The sequence below is a fragment of the Antedon bifida genome, chromosome 2 (assembly GCF_963402885.1).
Source record: "Antedon bifida chromosome 2, ecAntBifi1.1, whole genome shotgun sequence".
In the NCBI taxonomy this organism is placed as follows: Eukaryota; Metazoa; Echinodermata; class Crinoidea; order Comatulida; family Antedonidae; genus Antedon; species Antedon bifida.
The window spans coordinates 29,980,696-29,994,969 of NC_136227.1; the positions used below are offsets into that span (position 1 = coordinate 29,980,696).

A 14,274-nucleotide genomic window follows, 5' to 3' on the forward strand; every position below is an offset into this window, starting at 1 on the left:
CTACCAAAATTAAGTTGAGATGGCTTGTAAAGTAGAATATGTTGTAGGCATGCATATGAAAGCAAGCTATATTGTTGGTTAAAACATGAAATAATTGGTAGGCCTATAGGCTGAATCCCAACCATTATTGCAGTTATTCAAAATATGCCGTAAAACAGACGCTAATGTGCATGATATTGTAGTAAACTTGAACTTTGCCAAATCTTTTAGAATTGTGTTGTGCATTGTGTGTGTATATGCAAGTTGTCTAATTAAAAATATATATATAAAACAATGTTGTTGTATTCGTATGTTACATGCTGTAGTAGTACGATAAATCTATACACTGCAATGAGTTACTGTAATATTCTTTAAAGGTCTGTCTACACTGTCAAACTAGTTTGACAAAAAAGTGTGATGAATATGGTAGTGATGTGACTTCCATATATGGGCACATCACATTTTTTCGGTCGCATAAAGTTTGATAGTGTAGACACAGCTTTATAAAACACGTGTGTATTTAAATTATACACTCTCATTTTATTGCGATTGAATCGTTTGGATTTATGGTTTTACATGGCATTTTAATTGCATAAATTAAAGCATGTTCGTTTATTATAAAACTATATCACAAGTATACGTCACTTATTCAGTTAACAATAAAATGCAAACATGGCTCCGTTTCATCAATATATTCTAAAATCGAAACAAAAAAAATGTGTGCCTAAAGATGGACGAAAATGATTTGCATATTAACGAATTATCCAATCAAAATTGCATTCTCATTGTGGCGTTAAAAATAGTTGCTTCCCGTGCGTTGTATCAGAACGAAGGACTGTCCTGTTTGTGCGATGAAAATGAAGAATATAGAATCACCGACTGAATGGGTTTTACAGTAGGTAAGTAAACTTAACTTTGTTTAATTAATGCCTTTACTAATTGAACAAATTAGGCACGATACATTGTTTTTATTTGTCTTATACCGTAAATGTAAGATAAATAGCCCAATCTAATAAGGGAAAGGGAACACACTTCTGTGAAACGAACGATGGGAAATATAATTTAACACCACGGCCAACGCCTAAGGTCCAATTTACACAGACGAGCGGTAACGGTAATACAATTCAAATAATAGAACGTATGTTATCCTTTTGACCATACATCCAAAGACGGTTTCCGCTCAGGATAGATACAGATCTACGCGACACAAGCTACGCGGTTTTCCGCTTACCGTTACCACTCGTCAGTGTAAATTGGTATTGAGGAACACCCCCAATTAAAGGCACATAATAGTGGTATACTGTCACACGAAACTCCATTCAAATATTTGGATATTTGGCCCTCGCAAACCCTTCCTGATTTCCCCACACACACCAACATACAAACACCCTCACAACAACAGAATCTCTCCACACAACAAAAGTTAACTTTAACCTTCTTTCTTTTTGTAGGTGTCTGGTTGGGTTGGTAATACATTTTTACTATCAAATGTAAACACATTTTTAATAGAAATTGACATCCTACTGCAAACCCCTGCGAATCAGTATTTTGGATTTTACCTTTATCTTCAAGTTTTCGTTTTGTTATTTAATGATATAAAGCGTTCGTTTCTGTGGCGACTGTTGATAAAAAGAGTTTGCTTTGGATTTATTTTATATCAAGATTTTGCTTTGGATTTCATACAAGATTGTTGCTGTCCATGGATTTACTATGCCGTCAAAAATAGTAAGAACTAACACGGAACTGAACAACTAATACACAAATATATTAATTGTTTGGCTCAAATATTAACATATTAATATATTCTAACCAAAATTGCATATGATATATGTGTTATAGTTGTATCTTGTTTTAGGCCTAGATATTTGTATTGGGAATTATAGTGAACCTCCTACCAGGAGGCGGTGATAATATTGCGGCGATAATTATTGTCGTTTTAATATGCTATCTTTTTGCGTCCAAATTATTTTCATACTGTAATATAATTAAGTACAATTGATGTATACTCATAATTAAGATTTGTTGTACAGTTTTATTTTATATGCTTTTTCTTGGCTCTCATTCCGTACACCGCCTGCCTTTGTGTTTACGGGGTAGGGCCTACGTAAAATAAAAGTGTGTGACGTTTTTTCGGAACTGTGGACATACTATTCTCCATGCTATTATCATGTGGCAACAGGCGATTTTTTCATTTATATAAAATCATCAACACATTCGAACGAATACACGACACAATATGGTAATCGCATTATAGTTCTACGTTAAATTATGCATGCTGGCAATCAAATCGCGTATTCATCAGAAAATAATAAATAATGTATACGATATGAGGTGTGAGACTTTAAAACACAACGTAGGCCTGTTTCTTCGTCGATCGTTTCTACAAAGATAAAACCATTAAAAAAAACAACACACAAAATAGTTTTTGATTGCAAAAACAGAGTTTCGATCGATCTTAATCTCTAACTCTGATCATCTTTCTACAATCGGATTCGGACCTCGACTTTCGATGTGGTTATCTTAATCCACAATGTATTGTTTTGTTGAATTGTATTTTTTTAATTTACTTTTTGTTGTACTGAGTAGTTGGCCTGTTTTTAAAAATTATACAAATGCATAATTGAACTGATAATAGGCCTATCTATAGGCCTACGGTAGGCCGTAAACTAATATATGCAATTATTACGGAGTCTATTCTAATATGGCATTCAACTAACGAAATTATGACTAAACTTCTCATACTAATATTATCACTACAGTTTATAAGGTATAAAATTGCCAAAGCTTTGTATCGCCCTTTCCCGAATTCGTAATTTCCCAAAGATCTTTTAGCCGAAGGCTTCACCACCTCTCTGTAATTTCCCCATCATTAACTACGGCGGCCCAAAGTGACCATATATGCTATTTTGAGAAATGGAGAAAGTAATACTTTTTTAACAACTCATTGCACGACCATTGGCTGGGCAGATTTTATACATTTCTAAAATCTATATAAGATATCAAAGATTTTTATGACTGTTTTTCAAAACTTGAAGACTTTGAGACCTACTCATTCTCATAGGCCTACAGGGTCTGCACCTAAAACTGGAAAACTGACCACCCCGACGGTCACTTTTAAGCCTCCGTAGAAAAATAGGCCTTTTGCACAACAAGATGGCGACCAGCAGTGGGTCGAAGGTACGTACAGAACTTGTACACGTGTTTCAATGATTTCTGAACTTTAAAGATTTCCTTTTTAGAATCTTATGAAATAATGAAATAACCATTAATTCTTTACAGGTTGCGGAGATTTCTAAAGAATTTGCTTCGAAAGTAACAATTTCTAGGCCGAAGGAAAGGATACGGATCATAACACAGCTGGCAGAATGCGTGACCGAGTCAGGTTGGTACCGCCGGTGCAACATGCGTCTGTATGTGCTCAGTGAGGTGGCCTAGCTAAGTCAAGTTTTGTACCTAGCCTACTAAAATAAAATTTCGTATAGGCTAGTCCATGGCATTATTATGATTATTGACCTATTTATTGATATATGATATTTAATATTCCTAATAGGCCTAACCAATATATAATAGATGAAATTTTATGAAATATGTGTGGAAATAAAGAAAGAACGAAAAATTGTTTTTACATTTTGTGTGGTTTTTTAGGTTTTCCAGAGAATGGTATTCGACCTATGTCATCGTTGCTTGTACAAACTGTTGATTGTTACAGTGATCGTGGTTCACGCAAATCTGTACAGCGTCTTTTACAAGCTCTTGCGAGACAGCAACCACAGGCGACATGTAAACACACCAGTACCGCTCTTAAAAATGTAGCCAATTTAAACAAAAACCATGACTCGTAAGTGTATTCCTGTTTCTTTATTCATACTACTGTATGTTATATGTAGCTTCAGTCGAAAAATGGTATGACTGAATATAACCCCATACTCAAATACACTTACTTTGCATGTTCCCTCTAAAAAGCTGGAGTTGTTGAGGCAAAGTGCTATGTGCTTAAAAGTGCAAACTTTAGCGAGGGGTTGGCCCATGCAATGTTTAGTTGATTTTTAAAAGGATTTATGGACTCGCAAAGCACCACATCAGCAGGAATAGAGTTTCACATTAGAACAACATTTCTAGAAAAATAATAATCCCAACCCCTAATTTTAGACTAAATTCAGACACAGGTCTTTAATAATTCCATTGATGAAAAATCCTATTATAATCCTATCCCAGTATAATCCTATTCCCCAATTTGTGTCCAATTTCTTACACAAGCCCCCCTGGTACTTTACTACAACAAACTACAGTATATCATCTGCAGTCTAAAACTCAACTGAACTTCTAAATGAGATCAGTAACAGATTGTCGGGGAACACAGAGACAGATTTGTTTACATTATATGCAAAACGAATGCAAAATGCAATGCAAAATTAATGTTACAATAAATTGTACACCTTCAGGAGAAGCAGTGGAGCTATTTGCATGGTTGCATTAAAGTGGACGACCATTCTTGTTGAGATTATTTTCGCCCAGAAAAATGAAGATCAAATAAACCAATTGGTAAGAGCTATATTATTAATTAAGTTGAGTGGCTCGTCGGTTAAGGCTGGCATGCTTTAAATTGGGTTACTCTAGCATTGTTGCCAACCGTCTCACATCATGCGGATGATCTTGCATTTCAAATCCCCCCTGCCCCAACCAAATGGTGGAATTTCTGTCACACATTTTAAATCTCTCAGGTTGGTAACTATGCCCTAGTGTGACATTCCGCAAACTATGGGCTGCGACCCAAATTTATTATGTAATTTCCGGGGACCTACAGGTCCATATTCTTAACAAAATGTTTTACCTCAGCTGAGGTGACAGACTATTCTATTACGTTGGTCCAGCTGGGTAGTTGGGCAGCATTTTGGTCCTAGGAACCATATTTTAGGCCGCAAAATAAAAAGTTTGTGGAATGCTGCCCTAGTGTACAGTCTAATAATAATTTTACAATTGCGTATTTGAACTTTATAGATCCAACTACAAGGAGAGTTTATGTATGTGGTATTGGCATCTGGTAAAACATCAATAATCAACTCCACATTCAGGAATCTCACAGCTTTATGGAAGAAGGTAAGTTACGCTTATGTTTGCATTTTATGATAAAATCAAAGATCAAAAGTTTTATCCATAATAATTAATAAATACCTTCAATGTAATATGTATGTAATATTATTGTTTGAAGGTTTGCATGGCGAAATCAAATGTTGATAATGAAAAATAATATATGTAACAAGAATATCACAACCGGAAATCTGTGTAACACCATCAAATAAAACTGCATTTTCACCTCCTTAAAACTTTCTACTACTAACGATTACACACCCCTCCTATTATTAGAAATTCTCAATCTGCTTTAAAAAATATATATATCTATAATACATTTTGTCAGTTTATATTTAATGTTTGAAAAATGATGTAATAAGTTTCCAATAATTTATGTTTTGATTTAGACTCCTGATCTTGTTGAAGTATATGCCAAATGTATAACCAACGGAGATCCTAGCGTTTACAGTGTATGTCTTCTGAGCCAGCTGCTGAAATTCTTGACATCGATGAAACAGATGGACAGGGTCAACGACCTTAAGAAAAAGGTCATTGACCTGTACATCAAGTCTGTACTAACAAGTAAAGTGAAACCACGTACACATGTGTTGGTAAGGCATTATTTAATACCCTGGTGAACTCCAGAGCTTATCCTAGAAGTAGAACCCTGGCCCCTATTGGAACATCCCTATTCAAGGGACATTTTCCCATTAAGCGAACAAGGGCCAACATATGTTTTAATACGGTCAACCTCTACTCAGGGGGCAACTCCAATTAAGGTGATACTTAATAGCGGTTCTATTGTATTTTGTGAGTACTGGTTTCAAACTATATGAAATAAGTGGTTTTTCGTTAGTACTGTACCATATAAATTTATTAAAGATTAATATTTGTGGGTTTTTTCTGTTTATAGAAGGCTAGCAAGTGGCTGTTGCAACATGTCACTCATGATGAATTCAAAGAGCTCTTCTTACCCGCATCTGAGAGGGCGCTATTGCGAAGCCCGGAGAATTCATTAGAGGGTGAGTTATTACCTCCACTAAAAATAAAACAAATTTCAATTATGGGTATCTAATAAAGATAAAGATAAGGCCTGTATTTAGAAAGTAACTATTTAAAGAAAAAATGCATTATATACTGTATGTTTCTTGTTTATTGTTATTAAAATCTAGCTATAACATATTTATTGTGCGGCGTATCATTGGATTTGAGTCGGTATGCTACAGATCTAGGCAAGAGTATTGCAGGTAAGTTAAATTATTGTTTGCAAAAATACCTTAAATCTTTAAAAACTGACAATATTAACACAACTTGTTAATGACATGCTAAGTGCTTTTCCAAAGCTCTATCTACACTATCAAACTAGTTCAACAAAAAGTGTGATATGCCCAAAAATGGTAGTGATATGACATCATCATATATATGGGCATATCACATAAAGTTTGATAGTCATAGTATCTTTATTTGTCCATTAAAACTGAAATTAACAGAAATTTGCTTTGAAAAACTGGCATATCATCATATAACAACACAGAAATAACACAATTCTCTGATAAAAGATTAAAAATTACTTAGACAGAGCTTTATTGTAAAACGAAAAAAAGTGCTAAATTGAATGCGTTTCTTTGGATCACTAGGGCAGCTTCACAGCAAAGACGATACATTACGTGAACTAGCTGGTGAAGCAGCAAAAAATCTAGCAGTTCAGTGCAGTGATCCTGGTGCAATTGAAGATCTATTAAAACAGTTCTTTGCTGTTTTGAATGGTAAGTATTGGTTGGAGTAAATCTGGTAGTTGTCACTGTTCTGTGATTAATAATTACCATAGTTCTCCTTGTATGTGAAATTTGCCTGAATTTGAGTCAGTGAAATTACTCTATTTTTGGTGAGAATTTGTTTTTTAAAAAATCGACTGCCTCTAGGCTAGGCCCACTCTCTGTCCAAATGTTAAATTATACACTGGGACTTTGCCTGGGGATATGCTTGTATGTGAAGGTGATCGTAAAGTCTGGGATTGGATTATACCCAAGCAGGGACTATACCCGAGGAGGGACTATAAACGAGGAGCTACAGAATATTAGAGATCTTTCGATTTGCTAGTACCTAAGACCTATGCATATTGGTTGTCGTCCAGACCTAAACTTTGCTGAGGAATCAAGCAAGGAACCACATCCCAATGTCCCCTCATACACACAATTAATTAAAGTGACATAAGTAGTTCCTAGGTTCTCAAACTCCCTATTATCATCTGAACCTTGGCTGGATAAAGGACACGTATAACACATAACATGGTATTGTCTTTTCTAGAATCCCAATTTAAAGTTATTTATTTTATCAACAGGTTCTTCGGGCAAGCTGGCAATTGTGACTCAGAGACTAGGCGTGTTAACAGGCATTGGGAACCTTAGCTACAACACAGTGGGCAGCGGAAATTCAATGCATAACCTGGCAACCACAGCGCTTGAACTCTTCACTCCATACTTACAAGCTGAAGGTAACGATCGTTATTGATCCAACATTACCAGATTTTCAACAATAAAGCTCTGTCTACACTATCAAACTTTATGTGACAAAAAAATGCCATATATGGACATGATGATGTCATCACACCATCATATTTGAGCATATTTGACTTTTTTCCTAAACTAGTTTGATAGTGTAAACATACCTTTAATTTAGAAAGTTAACCGAATTGCAGAAATATAACAATACTTTTGATATAACCTTTTATACAGTACACGAAGGCACACTTGTACATGCTTTACAAATGATGTCACTCTGGTGCAAGAAATTTCACAATGAGGTACCCACCAAGTTCATAGAATTTTTCAAGAAGGCAGTCTCCTTGAAGACGTCTACCGTTCTGGTACGACAAGGTTACATCCTGTGCATGATCTCAACATTTCATGGCAAGTTTTTAATGTTTATTTTTTATTTTTTAACATCTGGGTACACTTTTTACCTCCGCCGTAATGGCGAGAGGATGTGGTCGATGGTGTCTGTTTGTGTGTGTGTTTGTTTCTTTTTCTATTTGTTAGTTAGCAGGATTACTCAAAAAGTTATTGCCCGATTAAAGGATGGTTTCATAGCTGTTATGTATGAGAACACGTCATTACATTTTCATATGCCTAGGCAGAGGTTTGCGCTCTCTGAGTGCCCTTCTAGTTTAGAATTTAGTTGTACAATATTGGGATCTGTCTTAAGCTTTGTCTACACTATCAAACTAGTTGATAAAAAAAAGTGTGATGTGCCCAAATATGGTGGTGATATGCCTAAATATGGTAGTGATATGCCTAAATATGGTAGTGATATGACATAAAGTTTGATAGTGTAGACAGAGATTTAGTAATGTTCCTGTTATGTTATTTATTACAATTTTCCTATTAGGCAACACTCTTGAACAAGCGCTTCAAGTCCTACCGGTTTTACTTCACTCATTGGAGAAGGCAATCGCACAAGCGAGTCAGGTTCCCATGGTTACAGAGGCTGCCCATTCTGTTTCACTCCTTTTGAAACTTCATCAAGTTGAGATAAAAGCAGGTATGTGAAATATCGGGTGGATTTGTGTAAGTATGGAACGGAAAAGTTTGAGTAGCCACTATATGGTTTGCAATGAACAAATTGTATGCATTGTTTTACTCTTCTTCTTTTAACTGTTATGTGCTTTTTGTCTTGCTCCTCCAAGCTGTGACCTGGAATGTATGTAACATTCTTATGTATTTAAAAATAAATAAAGAATGATTTGAGAGATAGATCCAGCTTAAATAGTGTATTTCATATGTTAACATTTATCAGTACGTCTCTGATTGTAATTGTTTTTGTTTTTTTTCAGAATCAAAGCTCGAGATAGTTTGGAAAGTGTTAACGGACCATGAGAAGCACTTGTTCACGTCAGAAAAGTTTCTGTTGGGCGTGTCCGACGAAGGCTTTACATCACTACTTGTGATTATAGAACAGCTGTTTTTGAACCAAGCTTCTAAAGTAACAGATGCTGTTGCAAGGTATTATATCTTCCTTTTGATGAATATTCATATAGTCATCTATCGAATCTGAATTTTCTTACCATCCTAAATTTTTCCTACTTACAGTCAAACCCTTATTTTTTATTAAGGGAACACTTTCAGAACCAATTAAAGTGCTTACTTATTTAGGTCTAAAAGAGTAATCTGCTGAATAAAATCAACTCAATAATGCTATCATATTATGGACATATAGCTAGAAGAGATGTTACTTCTTTAGAAAAGATACTGTTGCAAGGGAAAATAGAGGATGCTCTGTGTCCAGGACGTCCAAAGTCAAGATGGTTTGACAGAAAAAATCTTGATTGGACAACCTACACATAATATATCAATTAACTGTCATCTGACCTACATGGTGATCCATCATTGCAGTCGTGAGCTCTCATGACGGAATCAAATGAATAATTATAATTTATAGGTTTCCTCTGAACAGTTGTTGGCATCTAACATGGATAATTATTGTATTTATTACAATTAAATATTATTATCATCATTTCAGAACTTATTACCATGCGCTGATAATTGCATTGACACACAAATCATGGAAACTACGCAAAACAGCACAACAGACCACCAAGAAGATTCTGTATAGTCTCGGAGGTGTGAAGGCGGTTACTGCACTGCTTGAAGAATTTGACAAGATTCTGTCTCACCAAAAGGTACACTTAAGATCTGTCTACACTATCAAACTTTATGTGAAAACAAATATGATGTGCCCATATGTGGACATGATGATGTCATATCACTACCATATTTTGGCATGTCACTTTTTTTGTCAAACTAGTTTGATAGTGTATTTATTTATCATTAATGTTTACTGGGTAGCCTATTCAGTCAAAGACTGGTCTCCAAGAAGGCCCAGCTTTGATCAGTGGCTGTGTGTGTACTAGTACACCAGGGTAACTTGAGTTGAAAGTTGAAACAATCTGTAAAAGCGGCAGCTGATATAAACTTGTTTCCAAAATGTATAATAAGACAGGATGTACACTACATGTTGGTTTCAGAATGTGCAATGTTCACAAGTCTTACTAACTGATTAGATAGTAAGGATACACTTAAGTGTGTTATAATTACACTTAAAGGACAACTTGACCGAGGACCATATTTTAACAACGTATTAGGGATGTACATATGATTTCAGAACCATCGTGAGATTAAGGATATCGCTGCACGCGCTCGCCGTACAGCCGTCTCCGTAAATGTTATAAAATTATTTAATTCAAACCATAAAATGATTCTTCAGTTTAATTTATTTTATTTTTAATGTCATTGTAGGTTCCTGATCCAGATAGTGAAACAACTGAGGAAGCCTATCCTTGGAATGTTAGGCCTCAGATTTTAGCCACTGCCCTGGAGAGTATTATCCTGGGAAACAGTGCTGGAAGTACTGATGGTGAAAATACAAGTGTGATGATAGCCTCACTCCTGACAGCTCATCATCCGTGCATAGGTAATATTATATTCAATTATATAATATTTCAATTTAAAATATGGCTGCTATAACACTTCAGATTGTGGGCAAATTCTGTAGCTGTATTAACCATTCAATTCTCTTTCTATAAACAAATAAACCAGAGGGTATATGAATAAGTTTAATATATATGTATAAATGTAGTAGAGCTGTAGCTTGGTGGTTAACGTGCTTGCCTTCCAATCCCAAGGTCCGGGGTTCAATCCTGACCTAGTGCTAGGATTGTAACTCACAACGTTCAACTCCACTTCCTAAGCCTCAAATGAGAATTAGTTTATAAAGCACGATAAATTATTAGATAGTTTATCCATCCTGTAATTGGCGAGTTACTCACTGTTGCGTATGAAATATAAAAAAAATGTAAAAAATAAATATCAAATTGTACACTATAAATAAAATAACAGCAGAAAACTTGGTTACTTCATTGTTTTAATCGCTACAAATCTGTTTTGTATGACCAGCATGTAGCTGGCCGCACTCTTCAGGCGAAATATAAAACATAAGTGACACAGTTATATCACAGGGCTTAATTGAAGTGAGTCATCAGGAAGTCGTATACAATAGCCTATTGTTTCAATTAGATAAACTATTTGGATCTGCAATTTAGTAAAAACTTTTTCCTATGTCTGCAAGTAGAAATTAACTCATTCTTACGGTTCAGTGTATGTACATGTACACTATATGTTTATATGTTAATATTTGCTGCTTTGTCTCGATATTAAAAACCGTGTAAAACTATTGTTTTATTATCAGTTTATGCCCAACCGTCATTATGGTCAACATTCCTAGCCAAGTTCAAACTAGATCCAGAGAAATTCATCAGTGATAACGCTGACAAGATATTTGAAATTATTATCAAGAATTTCACAAGTCAAGTAAGTAACACTTATTTTTTCCTGGAATTGAAAACAACCCTGAAAATATAATGGAATCTTCTACTAAATTCGTCTATTTTAAAAAAGCTTATAATATAGCCTACTGGTCTTATGGTAGGATGTCTGCATATAAAGCAGAAGATTCTGGATTCAAATCCTGGTCGGATCAGATTTTTCTCATTCGCACAGATTTCCTATTTCACTATTTAAATATTAATTAATTTCCTGTATACTGAGTGGATTATATTTTCACTATGCTTGTAAATTTTTAGTGTTTATTACCTCAAATAATGTTAAAGGAGGGTTTTATAGCTGTATGGGAATACTTCATTAAATTTTCATATGCCTAGGCGCAGGTTGTACAACTACTCTAGTTGTACTATGGTTATAAATTGTAATTTTAACCAGACGAACTTAAAAAAAAATACAAAATGTAAATCTGAAATACTCACAAATTCACACCAATAATAAACAAAATAACCAATATTTTTGTCGTTTTATTATTGCAGTCTGCATTGGAAGCATTAAAAACACTATCACGCACTGCTCCTAATATCACGTTTACAAGGATTATTGAACATGTTAACAAATGTCTGGAGAACCCATCGATGGTAAATGTGACTTTTGAAGAGTTTGAGATTATGAGAACTCCAGAGGGTGAGCTGTATAACAAAGCTGCTTTAGCGAGGTAAGAACATTGATATACTGTAAAGCTGTTTGTGTCATCATGCTAACAATTTGAGCTATTGAAGTATTCTGCACCGTTTTTTGTATATAATTAATAAATCATCTGCTGTGCAAAAATCTTAGACACTTAAGAGATCTTGTGGAATTTATGAAAATTCTGTGGAAATCGTAAAGACACTGATGCAGTTCTGAGAACACTGATGCAGTTCTGAGAACACTGATGCAGTTCTAAGAACACTGTAATTTCCAAATTTTTGGATGAATAAAGCAATGTCTATGTCTATGAGAGAAGTCCTGTGTTGGATACTTCTGGGCAATCCTGCAAACTTTGGGACATTCCTTGTGACTTAATGTCATTCCTTGGGAATCCCTGCCAATTCTGGAAACTCTGGAGGATATACAGAGTCTCCTGCAATCTTATTTCCAAAGTCTTTAAAATAAATGTTGAAATTTTATTTTTGTAGTGTTGCACAGTCAGAGGCATTCAACAAAGCAAACATGAAACGAGAAAGTAAATTATATTCATTTGAAGACCAGCTTGCAGAGCTTGAGATAAGAGAGGTAGGAAATAGACATTGAAGTATGCCAACATTAGGAATGATGTGTTCTGAAAATGTACATGCATGTACTGTAAAGCCATAGGTTACTATTCTAGTTGTGTTTTTAGTGTTGGTTACTTTTATTAGCTTAGGCACTTGATAGTAACAAACTCCATCCGTGCCTGTTCTTTTGTCTTTCAGGAAATTGCTAGAAAGAAGGCAGCGAAAGGAATTAAAGAGGAGAGAAAGCTAAGCAAGAAAGAGCAAGAAGTTCTGGCTACCAATTTACAACGAGAAAAGATCATTCGTGATAGACTCAAAGATGTAGGTCATCTTGATTAAGTGGTTAAAGAATGACTCGCATTCCATCATCTTATTTCCATGTTGCTCTGGCATTATTCTCCAACTTACATGCCTTGTCTTCTTCCCTTAGTGTGATTCTGAGCTAGTCTGCGTCTCACGCTTGATGAGTGCTTGCGTTGATGGCAACTCTACCGGCCTTCGGCGTCACATTCCTGCCATGCTGGGGAAGCTTTTAAGTCTGATGCCATCTCCTCTTGCAGCACCACATGCTGTTGATATCTTCCTGATGTTGAGGAATTGTGCCTTTGATCAGTCACAGTTAAATTCTATTGGTGAGTGTGTATACTATAGATTTGTGGCTTAGTGGTTATGATGCTTGGCTACCAATCCAAGGGTCCTGGGTTCGAGTCCTCTCATGTCAGGATTTTTTCTATGACAAATTACAACTCCACTCCCAAAGACTTGTAATAAGACTTTATTTATGTATAGCATCTTGTGTATATGTTTGGCGTGTGAACGGGATTGCCACCTTTAAGAAGGATAGTGAATGAATTCGCTTATGGTTATCCTGGGCAATTTGCCTAAATATATAAACAAACATAAAATGGTATGCTAATTGTTTTCTACAGTTTACTTTAGACACAGAAATGGCAAATGAGAAAGACGCGTCATTTTTATATTCTTAAGCTAACTTGACATGGCATTGCAACAGATGCCTTTTATAGCTTCAAATAAGGAGGTTTCCATTTTAGTACAATGTACTTTATACACTTGAATGTACTTGAAATCAACCAATAGTGTTCATAGAAGAAAAAAAGTTTTGTATACAACAGATGTTTTTGTTGTTTTTGTTACAATTAAATTGTCTCATTTTAGGAAATACCATTTCCTATTGTACGCTACGACTTTACGAACCGTCCTGCCGCTTATCGAAGGACTGGTGCGAAGAAGATCTAATTGAAATGACAATCAGGTCAGTCAACGCCCTACACAAAAGTACTATTGTTAAAGACCAGAATCATGACTATGATGAGGAAGATGAAAGGTTAGAGGTCACACCAATCGAAGAAGCAAAGCCACTATTGGCGCCAACATTTGCGGTCTGCTTTCCACTGTTAAACAAAGTATTGCGCAATGGTGGCATTGCCGTCAATAAGGACCTCTCAGTTATGGATCAAGCTATTGAAATTATTAGCGAACATGCTAAGCTACGAGAAAATCTTGAGAATGATGGGAAGACAGTGGATGAGGTTCGTAAATGCTTTTTCTTTTATTTTACTATCAGTTACTCTTATTAATGCTAACTAATTTCATTTATATTTCAAAATGAA

At 35.3% G+C, this 14,274-nt stretch overlaps 1 protein-coding gene across 1 annotated transcript in view; it reads left to right on the forward strand.

Moving 5' to 3' along the window:
- Positions 1-3,104: 3,104 nt before the first annotated feature.
- LOC144834470 (stalled ribosome sensor GCN1-like) overlaps positions 3,105-14,274 on the forward strand; it is a 51,551-nt gene continuing 40,381 nt past the window's right edge. The window contains exons 1-21 of the mRNA XM_078689267.1: positions 3,105-3,156; positions 3,259-3,361; positions 3,625-3,817; positions 4,422-4,521; positions 4,978-5,076; positions 5,457-5,660; positions 5,963-6,071; positions 6,222-6,296; positions 6,687-6,815; positions 7,391-7,543; positions 7,785-7,958; positions 8,437-8,589; positions 8,882-9,050; positions 9,568-9,727; positions 10,344-10,518; positions 11,293-11,414; positions 11,924-12,102; positions 12,566-12,662; positions 12,842-12,964; positions 13,074-13,275; positions 13,820-14,193. Of these exons, the coding sequence (XP_078545393.1) occupies positions 3,133-3,156; positions 3,259-3,361; positions 3,625-3,817; positions 4,422-4,521; positions 4,978-5,076; positions 5,457-5,660; positions 5,963-6,071; positions 6,222-6,296; positions 6,687-6,815; positions 7,391-7,543; positions 7,785-7,958; positions 8,437-8,589; positions 8,882-9,050; positions 9,568-9,727; positions 10,344-10,518; positions 11,293-11,414; positions 11,924-12,102; positions 12,566-12,662; positions 12,842-12,964; positions 13,074-13,275; positions 13,820-14,193 (3,117 nt within the window). The 5' untranslated portion in view covers positions 3,105-3,132. The remainder of the gene's footprint in view (positions 3,157-3,258; positions 3,362-3,624; positions 3,818-4,421; positions 4,522-4,977; positions 5,077-5,456; positions 5,661-5,962; positions 6,072-6,221; positions 6,297-6,686; positions 6,816-7,390; positions 7,544-7,784; positions 7,959-8,436; positions 8,590-8,881; positions 9,051-9,567; positions 9,728-10,343; positions 10,519-11,292; positions 11,415-11,923; positions 12,103-12,565; positions 12,663-12,841; positions 12,965-13,073; positions 13,276-13,819; positions 14,194-14,274) is intronic.